Source organism: Solanum pennellii, chromosome 7, assembly GCF_001406875.1.
Source record: "Solanum pennellii chromosome 7, SPENNV200".
Lineage (NCBI taxonomy): Eukaryota > Viridiplantae > Streptophyta > Magnoliopsida > Solanales > Solanaceae > Solanum > Solanum pennellii.
In genome coordinates, this window is record NC_028643.1 from 1,243,805 (window position 1) to 1,263,313 (window position 19,509).

The 19,509-nt window shown below is 33.0% G+C and overlaps 3 protein-coding genes across 5 annotated transcripts; 2 read left to right on the plus strand and 1 right to left on the minus strand.

Moving 5' to 3' along the window:
- Positions 1–1,840: 1,840 nt before the first annotated feature.
- On the minus strand, positions 1,841–5,902 carry LOC107024180 (transmembrane protein 208 homolog). The gene is made up of 5 exons (XM_015225095.2): positions 5,744–5,902; positions 5,470–5,663; positions 3,835–3,919; positions 2,359–2,424; positions 1,841–2,273 (listed from the first exon to the last, which is right to left on the minus strand). Exons 1-5 carry the CDS (start codon positions 5,825–5,827, stop codon positions 2,181–2,183), a joined length of 522 nt encoding a protein of 173 aa, XP_015080581.1. The 5' UTR covers positions 5,828–5,902; the 3' UTR covers positions 1,841–2,180.
- Positions 5,903–7,943: 2,041 nt separating this feature from the next.
- LOC107026515 (AFG1-like ATPase) lies at positions 7,944–14,825 on the plus strand. Of its 3 annotated transcripts, none has more exons than XM_015227508.2 (15): positions 7,944–8,073; positions 9,406–9,723; positions 9,831–9,910; positions 10,657–10,757; positions 10,894–11,016; positions 11,142–11,211; positions 11,530–11,616; positions 11,729–11,794; positions 11,919–12,011; positions 12,334–12,390; positions 12,474–12,602; positions 12,696–12,786; positions 13,107–13,195; positions 13,310–13,503; positions 14,478–14,790. In XM_015227508.2, exons 2-15 carry the CDS (start codon positions 9,501–9,503, stop codon positions 14,584–14,586), a joined length of 1,512 nt encoding a protein of 503 aa, XP_015082994.1. In that variant the 5' UTR covers positions 7,944–8,073; positions 9,406–9,500; the 3' UTR covers positions 14,587–14,790. The 3 variants fall into 3 exon arrangements, with proteins under 3 accessions (XP_015082994.1, XP_015082993.1, XP_015082995.1); XM_015227507.2 differs by lacking the exon at positions 7,944–8,073 and adding an exon at positions 8,091–8,569 and having other exon boundaries at positions 14,478–14,825; XM_015227509.2 differs by lacking the exon at positions 7,944–8,073 and having other exon boundaries at positions 9,419–9,723; positions 10,661–10,757; positions 14,478–14,825.
- Positions 14,826–16,368: 1,543 nt separating this feature from the next.
- Positions 16,369–19,124, plus strand: LOC107026354 (probable glycosyltransferase At3g07620). The gene is made up of 2 exons (XM_015227297.2): positions 16,369–17,589; positions 18,314–19,124. Exons 1-2 carry the CDS (start codon positions 16,772–16,774, stop codon positions 18,798–18,800), a joined length of 1,305 nt encoding a protein of 434 aa, XP_015082783.1. The 5' UTR covers positions 16,369–16,771; the 3' UTR covers positions 18,801–19,124.
- Positions 19,125–19,509: the final 385 nt, after the last annotated feature.

The window sequence follows — 19,509 nt, forward strand, 5'->3', positions numbered from 1 at the left end:
TATATATATATATATATATATATATATATATATATATATAATGAGTTAGTGATTGACAATTTTTGTGTGTGCATTTTTAGAAATAATATTAGTTAGTGATAGACAATTTTTATTATTAAACAACAAAAAATGTATTGCTAATTTTATTCAATGATAGATTATTAATAAATTGTTGACTTACTTGCTATATAATATAATAGATTAGTGACGAATTCTGTAATGGTGAGTATTTTTTTAAAAATAATAATAAAATATGATTTGTGAAAAGAAAACAGGCATTTCTGACTTTTGGATGAAGTTATTTTTAGAATTATTTTCAACTTTTAATATTATATGACTAATATTTAGACACATTATTAAAATTTACTCGAGAAAAAATCATATTAATACTATTCGGTTTGTTAATATTGTTATCAATCTTTGACAAACATATTTTCCACGAAATGTTATCTACTTTCCAATAAAATATTAAAAAAAGTAGAAATAAGCTATCTGCATACATTTTATTCTATTCAGATGTCACTTACCGAATTAATCGATAAGAAAAAAACATTTTTTGAAAATTACTAAATGTCAAACACACCCTTAGATATTATTAGGAAATACTCAAAAAAAAAAAATCATATCAATACTATTTGATTTGTTAATATTATCATCAAATCTTTGACAAACATATTTTCACAAAATATTTTCTACTTTAATTATGTTGATAAGAAAGAAAACATTTTTTCTTTTTTGAAAATTACTAGATGCCAAACACACCCTTATGTCAAATAAGTGCAATAAAGATATTATTATCTTGATGAATGATGATCAATGAATGAATACACATGGCATGAAAATGAGGATGAAATTTCTTCTTTTACTTAGCCAAGTTAGTTTTGTATTCTTGTACATATTTTTTCTTCATTATTTATACTCTAAGGTTGACTAATACAATAATATCAACCAATTGTATTTAAATGTTGCATTCATTTCCTTGTCTTTTCTTATTTTATTTTTTTTTTTGGTTTTAAATAAAGTATATTTAATTAAATTTTATTGATGTATATAATTTATGGAAAAAATTATAAATAGCTTATTTTGTTTCAATCCGCTATATGTAATTATTATCTATATTAATTTGAATATGCTCAACGTAAAATTCATTAAAAGAGAAAATATTCGATAAAATACATTGATAATTTTTTTTTAAAAAAAAAAGATGAATAACTTAGTTCTTAAGTCTCACAAGTAGTCAAAGTCTTTAACTTTAATTTAATCTAAATTGGAAAAATAATTAGAGTAAATGGAAGTTAGTAAGTTGAATTAATATATGATCTTTTAAAATAATTTAGTCCAATTTTGTTTTATCTTTCCTTAGCTATTAAGTTCTTCATACAACATTAGGGGCATAAAGGTCATTCCATATTTTATATCTCCAGAAGTTTGCTGAGGGATGTTGCCATAATCTCATAAAAGTAGAGCTACCTATGTTGATACGAAGCAGTAAGTACTTTTTCATCCTTAATTAAAATCTCGAGTTGTTCGAATTTTGAATATGAAATCCACCTTGTTTAATTGGGGAGCATTTTTGCTTGGAATGTGATATTAGACACTATAGAAGTAATACTAATACAACATAATTATATATATTAAACCCGAAAAACGATATTAAAAATCAAGTACTGATTCGCACGATATAATACATAAGTAAACACTTTAACTTGACGTCAAATGATAACTAAACAATCCAAACTTACAAAATAATCATTTAGACACCTCCAAAATTTAAGTGACATATCAATGTAGTGCCCATGAGACACAATGGGACATGCACCCTCAAGGTTGGGGTATTTACTTGCCAGTTGAGGCTTAGTTCGAGTGTATTTAATTTCACCAGAATGTAGCTAAATGGAGACTATGTGCTCATGGTACAGGTTCTTAAAAGGGGGAAGATTTAGTCTGATGACCAAGACAAACACAGATACATATTAAACAAACAAAAATGGATCTGTATCTGGTGATCCTACAAAGTATACCCAAAGCAACAATTTCCAACATAAGAGTACATTGATAGCCAGTCTCGAGATAACACGTGTGTTAAAACACGTTTTCCCAGACATTCGAGGGGAAACAGCAGTCATTAGCCGATACATAGGTCTCAACGAGAACTACATCACTACAATAGAGTGTTTGAACTAACGAGCTCTTGTTTTGACGAATTTGGTTCTTGAAGCTTTCTTCTCCAGTTTCTCTCTTTTCTTTCGGGTCTTCTCATCCTCTTCAGCATCCTGGATAATCGTTGAGAAACGTTAAGACAACAAGTTAAGAAATTTTTGATCTATGAAGATTCGATTCCCTATTGTTAACACGAACCTCTGAACCTTGAGGTAAAAATCCTTTGATAAGTCCGGAGAGCTTGTACGCTGCAAATGCAGGTATCTGGAAAGGGAAACCATAATCTTAGTGCAGATCAATCAAATAACCTAAATATCTCATTAGTTATTTAATGAGATAATGATAGAAAAAACATCTGAACTATCTCTTTTTCACGAGTTTCACATCCCAGCTATCCATTATACCCTTTCCCTACCTGGAGTATCACCATCTATATATTAAGACACACCTAGTTGAGTAGATGGTATGATAGTTCAGGTTGGAAAAGGAAACAATTGATAGTTGGACTTGTCATCTTCGAGGTGTGTTATAATACATAGATGGTGATAGTTCAGGTAGGAAAAAGAAACAATGGTTAGTGCGGGTGTGAAACTAGCAAAAAAGGTGATAGTTCAAGTGTACATGTTTTTTACCATTTACTCTTATTTAAACAACACAAGTGTGAGAGCTATTCAATGCTTAGCTCTCTGCATACAGAAAGAGATTTTGCAGAAAGCGGGCTGTTTTTGAAAAACTCAAACTTGCTTTCCTCGCAATGCCATCTTTCCATCGCGTCCTATCTTCAACTTTATTTTCCTTATATACAAGTCTTTTAGGCCTTGTTAGCCTTCATTTATGCATGTATAATACTCTTCTTGCTTTTCTTAAAATTTTACCACTTAACTGAAGTCTGGGCATCCGGGTGCAGAAAATTGAACTAGTTTCGCTATTTGCTAAGCTACTATTGCACAATCTCCTAGTAGCAGCAAATTTATATTTATTATGAAATTTTATGTTCGGGAAATCTTTCTTCATTTCCAAACTATACCACAAAATTCTCCCTTCTATCATATATTTCCTACCGATCATGCATATCAACTATTACTGCCGCAGAGACCACCCCATCACCATTCCAGACATGAGTAAAGCACTACCCAGGATACCTTTATTAAAAAATGGAAGGTTCGAGAGTCACCACTGCAAAAAGAGAGAATATGGAAAAGATGGTCATTAAAAGAAGTTGACTAAACAAGTGGTGCAATTTGGCTAGACCACTTGCTTTTTGATGGATTCTGATTAACTCGTTAACTTTTTTCCCTTTTGAATGACACTTGACACTATCATCCAGGTCAGTTCCCATGCACCTTGACTAATTCCACACATCCACAGGAAGCATGCCCTCAAGCAGCTAGTAATCTTTACTTAATTCCTAACCAAATATATGAAAGAATGATGACTAGACCCAAAAGCAGCCTGTTTTCAACGTCGTCAAAAAGACATTGTGGTGATGGCTAGACAAACTACAGAGCATACCAAGAAGAAATAACACATGGCCAACATTTTATGTTTATGAAATTTTGGAAGCAGTGGATAGGAATAGTTCCTACTAATTATATGCTCTGCTCCATTCTCAAAAAGCAAAACAATGGTGCGCGACGTGTTACTTAAGTATGGACAGAGGTAAAATAAACTTACCACTAGATATGTGTACCAGAACTTGTCGGAGATGATAGAAGCCAATTGCACGAAACATGTAATGTAGATTATATCATGTAAATATCTGCAAGAAAGAATCATGGCAGGGTTATATTTTTAAACAAAATGGAGCACGAGATTATGAAGTTACCACAAAACAGGTGCTATGGGTAGGAATAAGATCAGTAGTGCATATTCACACGCAAAATTTACAGCTTGAAGTCAAGTTCAAATTTCAGAATCCAACAACAAGTCTCTCTATATAGTCTATATACATTAAAAGTGACTATCGCACTAATGGTTTTAATTAAACTCCAGTCTGTTCCCTCCCCACAAACCCGAAAGTAATATTAATAAAAAGAACTTTTTATACAAGAAAATGGATATGTACTGGGCCTTGGGATAGAAAAAGAACTCGTAATTTGATGTCTCCTTTAACAGAGCTAACACATCCAGCCAGCGCCCTCCTAAATCTTGACCAACTAATTCCAATCCTATACATTTTAGTAAGACAAGGCATGAAAACAAATGACGTGTTTTTCCCATGCCTTCATTCCAAAACAAGTATGAAAATTGAAGACCCGTGACAAGGTAAGAAGTTATTTTTCAAGTAGGACAAACACCTCTGACTTCTATTATTCTAATGGCCACTCACAACACCGGATAATAAGACAAGACAAGAAAGAAATGCAGTTGTGATAGCTTTTCTTGCTGATGTATAAACTTCTAATATCATTTCATCTGAGGAGTCCAAATGTTTAAACTAGTTGAAACAACTTCAAAACACAGATGGATATCCAGTCGATTAAATAATGGGAAAATCTTAATGAAAGGACAGCAAGTCCACATAACTAATACTCCCTCCATCCCAATTTACGTGTCTTAGTTTGACTTGGCACGGAGTTTAAGAAACAAAGAAAATTTTTTGAGTATTGAAATTGAAAAACTTACTAAACATAAAAAGGAACACTCTTTTTTGGACAAATCAAAAAGGAAAGTGACACTTAAAATGGGACGGAAGGAGTACTATTTAGCTTACTCAATTAGCAAGAGAGACTTCTTTATTCATCTACTCATCATTTTTATGTTCGTTTTTTCATTTCATCATCGGTTCAAATGAGTGTGACACAGGGTAGATCTTTCAAGATACACAAAGCCTACTAAAAATTGAATGCCCCCATTTTAACCAACTAAAAATCAACCATACCCAAATCAGTACTTATCTCATACTTAAATCCAAGTACATACCTAACAAATTCTGTAAAACAAGGCCGATAATTAAACAACCAAAAGTCCAAACGGCTCAAAAAGAGTGGAAAAGAAATTCAGAACCCACGAATCATCATAGATGTGATATAGGGCAGATCCTTCAAAATACACTCAAAACCTACTAAAGATTGAATCCCCCATTCTAACGAACTAAAAATCGATCATACCAAGTCAGTACTCATCTCAGATTACTTATCTCATACTCAAAGTCAAGCAACATAGTTCACAAACTCTATAAAACCAACAACAACAACATATCCCGTGTAATCAAAGGCTGATAATTTATCGAGTAAACGTCAAAAACAGCTAAAAAAGACAAAAATCAGAACCTAGAATATGAAATTACGAAATGAAACTACACATTACCCACAAATTCCACCAGTACTCATATCATATCCACCATCAAACATCTCCCCATCATCACCATAACTCGGCTTCGCCATTGAAGCTAATTGTTTGTACGGTAAAACATATGCCAATGAAGTCAACAATAATCCAACAATATGCTTCCATGTGAAACTTGAATAGAAAATTCCACCTCTCACTAATAAATAAATCACCTACTCAAACCCAACAAAAAAAAAAGTTAAATCAAACAAAAAAAATCCAATTTTTGAAAAGAAAAAATGAGAAATTTTACGTTGCAGGCAATGATGACTTGAAATAGTTTCTTCATATGACGAGTATTTTCTTCCTTACGCTTTTTTGCTCCTTGATTCGCCATTTCTGTTTTCTTCCTTAAGCCCTAATTTTGTAAAATTGAATTTTATGCCATTGAAGAAGAAGAAGAGAGCTGATCGGATCGGGTTCTATTTTTGGGCTTTTTTATTCGGGTTATGAATGATGAATTTTAAGCCCAATCCATATAGCCCAAATAGGCCTTGACTTGTTACATGAGTATAAATTTCATATTTTCGTACGTGAAAAGAAATATAAATATCTTCATATACCAAGATAATCTCTCCAAAAAAACGCGAACTTATAGCAAAATGTCTCTTTTATTACGAAGACCGCCCGATCGTGAGCCTTTTTCTCGATCTATTCTAATTTCACTATTCTATTAGTCAGGTTTTTGAAGTACATATCATGCTGCCTTAGCTCTCGTTATGCTTATTTTCAACTTCCCAAAGCATTTCATTCTATTACTACACCCTTCCTCGTCTTTAGATTGCTTGGAAATGACGTGTGGTGTTTCTAAAAATATTCGATCTTAAATTTTTGTATTGGCGTATTAAAAAGAAAAAAACATGACTTCTAACTTGCTAAAAGTCTTGTGAAATTTGGTTTCATCATTGATTTTGGGATTTTGACATGTTCAAATATGTGTTGCATAAGATTAATTAAAGGAAAAGGTGTTGTTTGCTATAATTTTATTTCATTATTGAAACTTACAATCTAAAATTTTTGAATAAGAATATAAAGATTATATACTGTTATGAGATATTTCATTTTTTGAAAATTGATCATATATATATAAATTATATATTATTTATTATAATAAATAATTATATATATATATATATATATATATATATATAATCGTAAAGTTTATTATAAACTCAATAATATTAAAGAGTTATATTTAATTTGCCCCTAATAAGTCAATTTTAAGATCAGTAAAAAGGGAATAATATGTTGAACATGGAATTTTATGAGAAAAAAATAAATAGGCACGTGATAAGAGGATCTACAATATAATAATTATTTTTTTTGACTAAAAAAATATTAAAATTAGGTACTAAAGGTTTTTTTCTAAAAATAAAATTATGTTGTGTAGTGGGGCCCAAAAATATTCATTTTCCACTTTAAAAGATGCTAAAGGACAATGTGTTTTAATAACATCATTTAATTTGTAATTGAAATTTTAACTTTTTTGTAATACGTATCCATTTTAAATATATAAAACTATTACTTTAGAGGTAAAATCTTTTTAATTTAATAGACCTTCTAACTTAAGATAAAAATAATTTCAAAAAAAGAGTAATGAAAATAAAAAATTATGGACATCAATATACAATAAATAATAATAAAACAATACTACATTAACTTAATATTATGTCAAACAAATAACATATAATAAAAAATCGAATAACAAGAAAAGAGAGTAATACTAGAATGGACATAAACTCCTACCTACTACCCTTCTATATTCTAATTTCACATCAATCTTATCTAAGGTTTATCTTATCGATAAGCTGTAATTATGTCATATTCAGTCTAATCATCTTTTCTAAATACTTCTTCGATCTATCTCTACCTTTCATGAATTCATCCATAGCTAACTTCTTGAACCCTCGTATTGGAGCATCCATGTCTCCCATAACATGACTAAATCATCTTGAGTTCGATTTCTGCATCTTGTCTTTTATTGAAATCACTTTCACTTTATCTCGAACATCCTCATTTTTAATCCTATGTCTATTAGTATACATACACATCCATGATTCATCGTAGTATTCTTATCTCTGCTACTTCCATTTTGTGAACGTGAGAGTTCTTGACAAATAAGATTGAGTACAATTAAAAATAATTAAACTTCAACCAATTATATAAAATTATTACAAAGTAGATAAAAACAAATTAAATGACAATTAATAATTGATTAATTATACCCTAAATAAAAAAACAAGAAAAAGACTCATATGGTGATGTTTAAGTGACTCATCTTCTATAATGCACCATGCCAAAATACGTGTCAGTAAAGTCTCTAAAACTACCAAAAATACCCTTAAGTAATCCCAATATTTACACTTATTCCTATTCATTATCCAAGTCAACCAAGGACAATATTGTCATTTTACGAAATCCACCATTGATGAAACAAAAGTCCAAAACCGGTAAAGATTAGAAAACTATGAAAAGCTCATAAAATATTGGAGTTCTTTTGATTCTTTACCCCATACCCCCGCTAGTGCACCTCACCTACCCCCACATGCTGTAAAAAGCCCATACCCTGATACCCTTTTGAAGGTTTGTTCTTATTCTTTCCTCTTTTCTTGTTTATTTTTTTGGTTTTTGTAGTTGATTTTGTTGTTTTTCCCTAGGAAATTCCAGAAAAATAGGGTCTTGAAAAACAAATTATAAAAAAGAACTTAGATTAGACACCAAAATAGGAATTATAACTTTTTTCTTAAATCTCATTCTATCTGTTAAAATTCCATAAATATTGGTTCTTGAAAAACTCTCTGTTTTCCCACTTTCTTTGGTCTTTGTGTGAAAAAAGATAAAAACTTTGACACCCAGGAAGAAAGATAAGTTCTTTATCTTGTTTATCCCAGTTTATCTGTGAAAATTCAGACAGATAGAGAGAGGGTGAGACAGAAAGAGGAGATTCAGAAATCAGCATGCAGTTGTGTGTGGTTGTGGTGTGATTTTTTATTGTTTCAAGAACAGATTTTTATCTTACCTTTTTGTTGAAGATCAGCTCTTTTGGAATTGTGGGTTTTGGCTCTATTAGCATATTAAGGTGATTCCATTGAAATTGTTTTTTTTTGGAGATGTGATGTGATTTTTGTTAATGTTAGTTGCATTAAAGTGGAGGGTCTTTCAAAAGTAGGGTAAGGTCTGCGTACATTCTAACCTTTGCAAACCTCACTTGTGAGATTAGATGGGGATATTGTTGTTGTTACCTCACTTGTGAGATTAGACGGGGATGTTGTTGTTGTTAGTTGTTTCCAGAGCAGAATTTTAGTTCAATTTTTCTTGTAAATCAGCTCTATTGCAATTATGGGTTTAGGCTCAATTAGTATATAACTCTATTAAGGTGATTCCATTGTAAATACTTTGTGGAGATATGATGTGATTTTTGTTAATGTTACTTGTTTCAAGAATGGATTTTTATTTCACTTTTCTTGAGATTAGTTCTCTGGTAATTCTGGGTTTTGGCTCAATTAGTCTATAAGGTGATTCGATTGAATCTTTTCTTGAATTTAATTTGTTCATTACCAGTTAGCTGTTTCATGCAGAGTTATAGGTTTTAATCTTGGTTAGATCTCTATAGATTTTATTGGGAATGGAAGATGTTTTGGTCAACTTAATAGTTTGGCATTACTAAAGTCATAATTACTCTACTTTGTGTAGCTATTATAGCTATTATTGGTTGGTCATTTACTTTTCCAACTGTGTTTTAGATTTAAATTAAGGTTAGAAAAGAATTGTTTTTTCTCCAACTTGAAAGTGGGATGCAAAGATTGTTTTTTTTATCAATGGCTCAAACTTTTATGCTGGGAGAATTGTTTGTCTTGTCTTGTGGAAATTGGTATATATTCCAACTAATTGTTTATTGCCACTTGCTTGTTTCAGAATCTGGTGTTTATTCAAGGAACTTGTCGAGTTTACTCTTAAAGAAATTAGGGAGGACTAAATTTGTAGTCTTTCCTGGAAATTTGGAATTCAACATGAGGAAAGTTCTGCAGTCTGCGAGGCAAATCAAATCCGCTCTGCGGTATAGGAAGGATAATGTGATTAATAGTCTTGTAAAAAGACAATGTTTTTCGACTGATATAAGTCATGGCTGTATATGCAAACTTTCTTATAATGGTGTTATTACTAGACATAGCCAACCATATTACATGTTGTCCAGAGCCATGTTTGCCGGTGTAGCTACAGTTAGTAACGGAGGTATATGGTCTTCTGATGAGTTCTTTGTTCTTGTATGTACTTTTTGTGTGTATATCGATCATAAGTTCTTACTGTTTTGGTTGTTCTTCTGATTGATTCAATTGTAGTGGAGACCAGAGGCGGGCCTCTAGTGGAATATGAACGAAGAATTGCTGAGGGTGACCTCTTGGATGGAGATGCATGTCAGGTAAGCAACAGTTACTCCCGTGTTAATCAGCTTAGGGTAGGCATTTGTATGCTTAGTTATGGCTAAATAGATTCAGAAAACAATGAGGATGTTCTGATTGTGCCTTCTGTGCACTCATGAAATATTGAATTCTTTCAACTCTGTTTTCTGCAACTAGATAATACTATATGTATCAATCTATAATGGGGGTGGGGGCGGGGTTGATAATGCCTTTCTCTATACTTCTTATGTAGAATTTCGTTGGAAGAACGATCAAGTATACACTAGCTTGGAAAAGAACGACGGGTGTAGGCTTAATAGTGAATGTAAACTGCCTGTGATTATAGGCATCAGATCAAAGACTTATGCATCATTGTGCTATCATGATCACATATAAGCTCAATTCTGTGGTTGAAGTTGAAATTGCCTACTTTTGAGGGCAACATGCTCTACGACTTCCGAACTCATTAAAAATTGCCATTGTTCTAGTTTTACATCATGTGGAATGGCTCTCTCATATTGAGAAATTCCGTCTAGTGACATTTATTACAGAGTCCACTGGAGGTATTGAAGTCATAAAATGTGGTAATCTTTAAAGAATTCTCTATATCCGAAAGCCAGTTATTTATGTTTGTAAATGTGGATGCCCAGAAATCTCATAATTGGTGGGTCGTGAAACTCTGCAAAACTCAGTTTGAGTTACACCAGAAATGAATTTTTATCTCTTCGTTGCTTGTTGAGAATAGATTCTGATGATGATTTTGTAGGTAGGCACATTGCAAGAGCTCCAAAGACTTTATGATCAGCTCATTGAAAAAGCCGAAGTCTGCCGGTTAGACAAATATGCCTCTTCTGATAAAGCCAGCAGGTAAACACCAACTGAGTTTCCACCATTTCAATTGTATATTTGTATCTTGAAATTGACAACATGTACATTTGACTTGTAGAGTGAACATTTATATTTCATTGTATTGATGCATCACATCACTCTGGTAAATTTGCAGGAGTAGATGGTTATGGTCCCGTCTCTTACCACAGTCGTCATATGCTCCTGTCAAAGGATTATATCTTTACGGGGGAGTTGGGACAGGCAAAACTATGTTAATGGACCTGTTTTTCGACCAGTTGTAAGTTCCAACCTTATCTTACAAAATGATTCATGTTGCCAGAAATCAGATGTTTGTATCTACATTTGTACGAAAACCAAAAAGACAATTTTTTTTTATCTCAATCTATGGGCGTTTTATGTCAGGCCTGGCAATTGGAGGAAAAAGAGAATCCATTTTCACGACTTCATGCTGAATGTTCACAGCCGATTACAGGTATGAACCTAATTCAATCTGCTTATTAATAATTTTGACTGCAGCATTGTTTATTGTAATATTTCACTAAGATTATTGCTAATTTAACAAGCTGTTTAGATCTATCAAATCATTCTGTCAATGAGGCTAAGAGAATAGCATAAGAACTAATCTTTACATGCTTCTATTTTCATTCGGTTTAACTTTTTAGCATTTTTTTAAGAATCTGGCCATTTATTAAAGCTTTTAAATGGTTATGCTTGATTCCTGAAAGCTTAAAAGCCACACTCAATCTTATCTTTTCTGATCTCAAAGTTGTGCCTTCTATCTATATTGCAGAAGCACAAGGGTGTGCCAGATCCTCTAGAAGTTGTGGCAGGAGAGATATCTGACGAGGCCATTTTGTTGTGTCTTGATGAATTTATGGTATGTCAATATAGTATGGAACTCGGGACGTTTCTTTTTTCTATTCACTATGTTTTTTTAAGCTTCTATGATAGGATCTCAGTTTCGTGAATGTTTTCTCTTGTTAATATAGGTGACTGATGTGGCTGATGCACTGATACTGAATCGCTTATTTAAGCAGTTATTTATGAACGGCGCAGTGAGTAATTCAATGTCCCATACACCGTCTGTTTTATTGCTATAATTCGTGTGTTCTGGTAATCCTTGTAATCATAAGGTTAACCAAGGTTATCTCTATTGATACTTCACGGTTGCAAATGCAGATTCTTGTTGCTACGTCAAACCGTGCTCCCGATAACCTTTATGAACGTGGACTACAGAGGGATCTTTTCCTTCCTTTTATAGCAACTTTAAAGGTATTTGAAAAGTGACAACCTTATTATGAAAATTTCTGCATTTCTTATTATTGCTTTCATGTACTTAGCACTTTAGTCATGCTTTCTATTTATGTGTTTCTACCTATTTAGTATCTCCTGTTTGTTTGTGTCCGCTATCTTCTTAAAGAGCCACTAACCTAGACAATAACAAAAGAAAAATGGAAATCACTTCAAAAACCTGCCTCTGCAAGTAATCGAAACGGAAACTACCAGCTATCATCCTTATTTATTTTAACATTCTCAACTTCGATTCCAACTCATGTTGATTGGCTTAATGACTTGGGAGAGTATCTCGATGCAGGAAAGATGTGTGGTACGTGAAATTGGCTCAGCAGTGGACTACAGGAAGTTGACTTCGGTATAGTATTTAACTTTGTACAAGTTCATTTGGAAGTTATCTTTTTGTCAATCTATGATCTCAATTAGTTTTATTTATTGTAGGCCGAACAAGGATTCTACTTTATCGGAAAAGATATATCAAGCGTCATTAAAAAGCAATTCCAGATGCTAGTAGGGGATGCTCAACCAGTTCCGCAAGAGGTGGAAGTTGTCATGGGAAGGAAATTGCAGGTTTGTTGACTACAGTTAGCTATGCATTTGAGTGATGATGTGAAGGTCTTACAACTAACTTGAATCAAAATTGTGTCTTCTTTTTAACTTTAGGTTCCACTGGGTGCTAATGGATGTGCATTATTTTCATTTGAGGAACTCTGTGACAGGCCTCTTGGTGCAGCAGACTATTTTGGACTATTTAGTAAGTGATGTGTGGCTTCTTTCTGGTTTTTAGTGTTTAAGTAACTTCAATATAGGGTCAATAAGTGAGTTTTTAACGTTGAAGTGGCAAACAAGCATTGCCTAGCTATTTTTCTATCTTCAACGTTCTCCGTGCTGCTTCTTTTTTTGCTGTGCATTTACGCACTTCTCTTTGTGGGATTATACTGGATATGTCGTCGTACATTTACTCTGTCTTTGCATATTTGGTTACTAACATGATTTTTCAGTTTCTGATGGTGCAATTCAGCAGTATATTCGTTACTTGAGGTTTTTGACTGTATTTATTTTTCTTGTAACCAGAAAACTTCCATACGCTGGCTCTGGATGGCGTACCGATTTTTGGGCTTCATAATAAAACTGCAGCATACCGTTTTGTGACGTTGGTTGATGTTAGTTCTCTTCTTCTTGGCTTAGCTTGATCACTTGTTTTATTCCGAACTCATACATTGAAGAAGCTCTATGTCAAGAAGCAAACTGAATTTCCTCTTTGATTTTATCATTAGGTAATGTACGAAAATAGAGCTAGACTTTTATGCACGGCTGAGGGATCTCCCGTTGAACTTTTTGAAAAGATCGTGACAATATCCGATGCCCAACAAATAGCACCTAGAACATCTTCAAGGTCAAGGAAGAACGATGATTTTGACCTCTGTGTGGACAACGAGTTGGGTTTTGCAAAAGATCGCACCATTAGTAGGTAAATTGCTATCTTGTTGAATTGAGTTACCACCTCATTTAAAAGAACAAGCTGTTAGAAAAAAGATGCGCTTTTGTTTGTTTAGTTATTTTTTCAACACATCCCTCACACGCGGACATGATCTTTTTGCTGTGTCAAGCACGTCAAAATTCTTTTCGATAAATAGGAAGTGAGACTTATCCCATAACCTCTGTACTGATACCATGTTAATAGAATGGGTGTTCGACCTTACTCAACCCGAAAAACTTGCTATAGATCATGAGGGAGACAACATCCCACTCCCTCCCTATTTAGGGGTTTTTAACTCCCCACACTCATGGAACTGTACATTTGAAACATGAACGATATAACATGGGGTCTAACCGTCAAACAATAGGTAAATCAATACCATGAATGAGTCTGGCTCTCATATCACGTTGAATTGAGTGACCACCTCATTCAAAGCTTAAGCTATTAGAGGGTTCATTTTTATTTATTCAATATTCAATTATAGTTTCAATCCTCTTGTTGCTCTATTTGGCCAAAAAGTAGACTTGTATGTCAATACAAGTTGCTGTCCATTGTTTGGGCAGCATGGTGCACTAAGTTGGTTCAGGTAAAGGGACGGACTACAAGAGTATTGTACGCAGCTTTACCTTTCAACCGTCCTCTTGTTGCTCTATTTGGCCAAAAAGATATGTTTATACATGTTGCTGTCCATTGTTTGGGCAGTCCGTGCACTAAGTTAGGGTCCGTGAAAGGGATGGACCACAAGCGTATTGTATGCAGCGTTATCTTGCATTTTGTCAGTCTGTTTCCATAGTAAAAACCCGTAACCTCCTGATCACATAGCAACAACTTTACTAGTCACCCCAAGACTCCCTTTTCACTAGCCTCCATTGTTTCATCTTCGTATTTCATTCACAAAATCGTCTTCCTTTCTTCGAAATAGTTTCAATAACCTGAGACAATGTAAATTTCGCCATCTAATGCAGGTTGACAGAGATGAACAGCAGAGAGTACTTAGAACAACATGCTGAAATGTTAGCCAAGAAGCTGCAACTTCCGTCGGAAAATCCCGGCGAGAAGGCAATAGAAGTGTAGTTGATATAGGAATTCCATACATTTTCCCAATTCAAGGGATCAATTCTTGTCTGTAAAATTGTGCAAAATAACATATCATAAAAGAAGTGAGGTTGATTAAAGCTTTGGCTGGCAATGAGATGCAGAAATGTGATATATGGTTTAGTTGATTAATAATGTGATTGATTGTAATTACTGAGCTGATAATGACAACATCTTCAATAAGAATGGCATTTTATGAGCATTTCTGCTATTGGAAATGTTTGCTCTTAACAAGAATTCAGGACTCTCATTTTGTGAGTTTGGTCACACATTTCGAAAAATTCTTAAACTAATACACATGAAAATTCGAGATAATCCTGAATTTCTATTTTGTGATCCGTATACTCCAAAAAGAGGCGTCGTCTTAAAAAACAATGAGTATTATTTAATAGGTCATTCACAAAATTTTAGCTCTAATAAAGTTGGTCACACATTTTAAAAAATACATGAACTAATACATACAAAGAAAAAGAAGGAGATGTTCTTCTTTCGAAAACAATTTGTAAATGGACTTTCAAAATTTGAGCTCAAATAGTCTATCAAAATATTTTAGAAAATTCATTAATAATACACACGAAAATTTGGAATAATTTTGAATTTCTATATTGTGATACAAACACCAAAAAATGGGATTAGCCATTTTGAAAAGATTGAGGATCATTTAATAGGCTATCATAAATGAAGCCACAAAATTTGAGCTCAAATAAAATCGATCACACATTTAAGAAAATTAATAAATTAATACACAAAAAATTAAAATAGTCAAAAATTCTTGTTTGGTGACAAACCAACATTCGAATTTTGAAAACTATGAGTATCATTTAGGGAAACTTACATAAATATACTATAATAAAAAAATATTTACCATTTATAGCAATAATATTTTTACCTCACTTGATCACTTTTAATTCATTTATAATACAAGCTTAATACATATTACAGATTTAATAAAGCATTGCTATAAATGGTAATAAACAAAAAGTATCGCTAAAATCAGTAATTATTTTTTAAAATGTATTAATTTATGTAATTTTTCCTATCATTTTATTAGGCCATTACTAATAAACTTATATGAATTCTAAAAAATTCATAAATTAATACGCACGAAAAATAATTTCTATTTTGTAACACGTAGAACGCCAAAGAGCAATGTTCACAAAATAGGTCATGATAATTTTTAGAATTTGAGTCTTATAAGTAAAAATTAATTAATTCCCCCCAATTAGTGCAACAAAAAAATTGATCATCAATATCTATGTTGTGTTGTTGTACATTAGCATTTTTTTTTTAATCATATAAGAATTTTGCCGTCTGCTTAACCCAAACAAAGTCCTATATTTCCATTTAAATAAATAATTTAAAAAGAACAAATTTGACATTTTCTCCATTAAACTTTTAACAAAGAATATAAAACTCGTTTGATTGAGAATAAGTTTTTACGATTAATTATCTCAACAAAATTACTCATCATATATATAAAATATTATCCATAACTAATACATAGCAAAATAAATAATGTCACGACTTCATAATATCTCCAACTAAATGCAAGATTCATATGATTTATTCCTCAGATTGTTATTATTATTATACACCATGCCTCGCCCCAAGTAATTTCATTCGGAGGAAGCATTTTCTATCAAATATTTTTTCGTACACAAAACTCAAACTCGAAACGAGAGGTGAATATAATACTAGTTGCTTCCAAGTTTTGAAGAATTTGCTTTCATCAGCTTTGGAATTATCAATTCTTATAACCATTGACATTTAAACATAAACAATTTTTGCTGCCTGCTTAGCCCAACCAATATTCCTATATTTTTATTTCAATAAATTCCTTGGAAGTTAAATGAACTTTGGTTTAGTTATACTTCAAAAAAAACAAAAAAAAAAACTGCAAATTGTTTATCCAAAAGAAACTTCTAAAGCTGACCAGATAAGTTTCTTGATTTCTCTGTTGATAAATATAGTGTTTTTTTTGTGTGTGTGTGTTTTGTCTTAAATGGGGTTGTAAAAAGAGGATTTTTAAGCTGACCCAGATAAGTTATATTGATTTCTATGTTGATAAATATGTTTTTTTTTTGGTTTGTGTTGTTTGTGGGGTTGAAAAGAGAGGATTTTTAAGCTGACCCAAACAAGTTTCTTGATTTCTCAGTTGATAAATATGGGTTTTTGTGCTTTTAGAAAGCTTTTTAAATGGTGGGGTTTTCTTAGACCATTTTCTGTAATGTTGATTGTAGTTGTAATGGTGGGTGTTTTACTAATGGTACAAACAAAAATGAAGAATTTCATTCATAAAAATGGAGTCTTTGTTCAGTTTGATGTTCAAGAAAAAGTGGGAATGAAGAATCTTGAACCAGTGAAGGTGCAAAATAGGTCTAACAAAGGTGAACTCTTGTCAACTAGTGTTAGCCCTTATCATGATTGGGATTTATTTGCTGCTGATTATGAAGAAATGATGAAAACCCTTAAGATATTTGTGTATCCTGATGCTATTATGAGTAACAAGTTTTCGACTTTTTCGAGTATTTTTCTTCCACATACAAACCCCTTTGATCCCAAATTAGGTAATTACTTTAGTGAACACATGTTTAAGATTGCTCTTTTGGGTAGTTCCTTTGTTACTAAGAAACCAGAAGAGGCTCATTTTTACTTCATGCCCTTTTCAATTAACGTTATGAGGAATCACCCTCGCGTGCATTCTGCCTCCGCGATTGAAGATTTTGTTGCTGGATATACTGATAGAGTTAGTTCAGAGTTTAGTTTTTGGAATGCATCTGGTGGTGCTGATCATTTTTATGTCTACTGTCATTCTATCGGTCGAGATGCTGCCTCTAAGCACCAAAAATTGCATCATAACTCAGTTCAGGTTACTTGCTCATCCAGTTACTTTCAGAGGCTATACATTGCCCACAAAGACATTGGGTTGCCTCAAGTTTGGCCTCGCCAACATGAGCAAGTGTTGAACCCTCCAGATGCAAGGTATGATGGCATTTTACTAAATTATGTTGCAAATTTCTATTGATAAGTTTACGTGTGTGTGGGTTCTATATGGAAGTTGAGCTTTGCTTATTGAGTATAGAAGCAATGATGTGCATCTGTCATGTTAAATAACTAGATACAGTTGATCAAAGACCAATATATTAACGCTTCATTAGAGGTTCGTTTAGACCCTTTGTACTCATCGATGCATTTTGGATTCCAGAAAGAAAGACGTGCTTTGTCGATTCAGGAACAAATATAATGTTCTTTATGGATTTAGAATTATTGGTATTGCAGTTATCCTTGGATCAAATTGACATATAGAAGGGTGATGGGTACAAAGTTGATGATCATGAGTAAAACACCAGTAAACTATTACCTTCCCCTAGCTAACCCCCTTTCTCCGCGACCATCGGATTCCTCCATAGAGTTCAATGAGTTGAGTGAGCACTTAAGTACCCTTTTCCCCAAAGGTGTGGCCTAGTGATGTATTTATCTGTTCACTTCAAATGTTGATACCGTTTATGAGAAGTTCTGGGTACACTATTGCTTTAGACTAAATTGGCCAAGTTATATATAGCTTTATGAGTCTGACTTTATCTGTTTTTGATATGAAGATACAAGCTATGAGCATGTCGTGGAGTTTTGAATATAGTGATGTGAACACTGCTATTCTTTTTAGCTTGTGTCCTCTACCTTTGACATGTTTAATTCGTTTTTGCAGATACAAGCTTGTCTTCTTTGCTGGTCGCGTCCAAAATTCTCTTGCAAGACGAGATTTATTGGAGCTATGGAAGAACGATAGCTCCTTTGATATATTCTCAGGGAGTTCATCTTTCCCTTACAAGGAAGGATTTCGGAGAAGTAGATACTGCCTCCACGTCAAAGGTTACGAGGTGAATACAGCTAGGGTTAGTGATGCTATTCAGCATGGCTGTGTCCCTGTACTTATTTCAAACTACTATGATCTTCCATTAGCCAACATACTAGATTGGAGCAAGTTCTCAATCATTGTTAATGAAAGAGATGTTCCACACCTGAAGAAGATATTGCTCTCGGTGCCTAAACGAACATACCTCAACATGTACAATAACCTAGGCATCGTGAGAAGGCACTTCGCGTGGTATAGTAGCCCCAAAAAATACGATTCCTTCCATATGACAGTTCACCAACTTTGGCTCAAAAGGGGACTACATCGAGTCGACTGGTGATATCTACTGTTGTGAAGCCAGTATCTGACTTCCTTAGATGACATCTAAGCTAATGTGTGTGTTTTATCATCTTATGATTAAGCTATGTGATTTTGCTAGATGTCATCTAAGGTGAACTTAAATGAAGCAACAGGATAAATGAGGATTCATATTATCGACCTTCTCAGCTTACTATGTTAGATTTAGCTGTAAGTATTGTTGTCTCTCATTACAATCTACCATAGTAGAAAGATGGGTATTCTCATGGCAATGGTGTTTGTAATTTTTTTATACATTTATTTAATGTGCATGTGACTTGCTGCTTTACTTATACTTCTTATTCAATTGCTTTGTTCATCTTGTTATTTTAACATCCTTATTTTCATATCAGTCCTGTAAAATCCTATCTAAATCTCCACGACTTATAAGATTACACTGAATTTGTTATTGCATGTGACTTATTATTAGCAATAAAACTATGGTCTATTTAGACTACTATCAAATTTGTTAACATTAATCTTCTAAGACTACCACAAGGACAATACTGATAATGTAGTACAAGGGCTAGGAAGCATTGACATACTCAAATTTGTCGCTCTCATTTTCGTCAAGGGTTTGATATCTTCCTCTAGCACAAGTATCAAATAACTCACATCTCGACTATCACCTGCACAAACACCAGAAACTCTAATTCACCAAGCCAAATCATCAATGACCATATGTGGAGTCC

Coding starts and splice junctions, on each gene's coding strand:
- LOC107024180 (XM_015225095.2), bottom strand. CDS start 5,827: ATGGCGAATCAAGGAGCAAAAAAGCGTAAGGAAGAAAATACTCGTCAT. Junction 5,664..5,743: donor AAGTCATCATTGCCTGCAAC/GTAAAATTTCTC, acceptor GGGTTTGAGTAG/GTGATTTATTTATTAGTGAG. Junction 2,425..3,834: donor TCTGGTACACATATCTAGTG/GTAAGTTTATTT, acceptor TTCCCTTTCCAG/ATACCTGCATTTGCAGCGTA.
- LOC107026515 (XM_015227508.2), top strand. CDS start 9,501: ATGAGGAAAGTTCTGCAGTCTGCGAGGCAAATCAAATCCGCTCTGCGG. Junction 9,724..9,830: donor AGCTACAGTTAGTAACGGAG/GTATATGGTCTT, acceptor ATTCAATTGTAG/TGGAGACCAGAGGCGGGCCT. Junction 13,196..13,309: donor GTTTTGTGACGTTGGTTGAT/GTTAGTTCTCTT, acceptor TTTTATCATTAG/GTAATGTACGAAAATAGAGC.
- LOC107026354 (XM_015227297.2), top strand. CDS start 16,772: ATGGGTTTTTGTGCTTTTAGAAAGCTTTTTAAATGGTGGGGTTTTCTT. Junction 17,590..18,313: donor TTGAACCCTCCAGATGCAAG/GTATGATGGCAT, acceptor TCGTTTTTGCAG/ATACAAGCTTGTCTTCTTTG.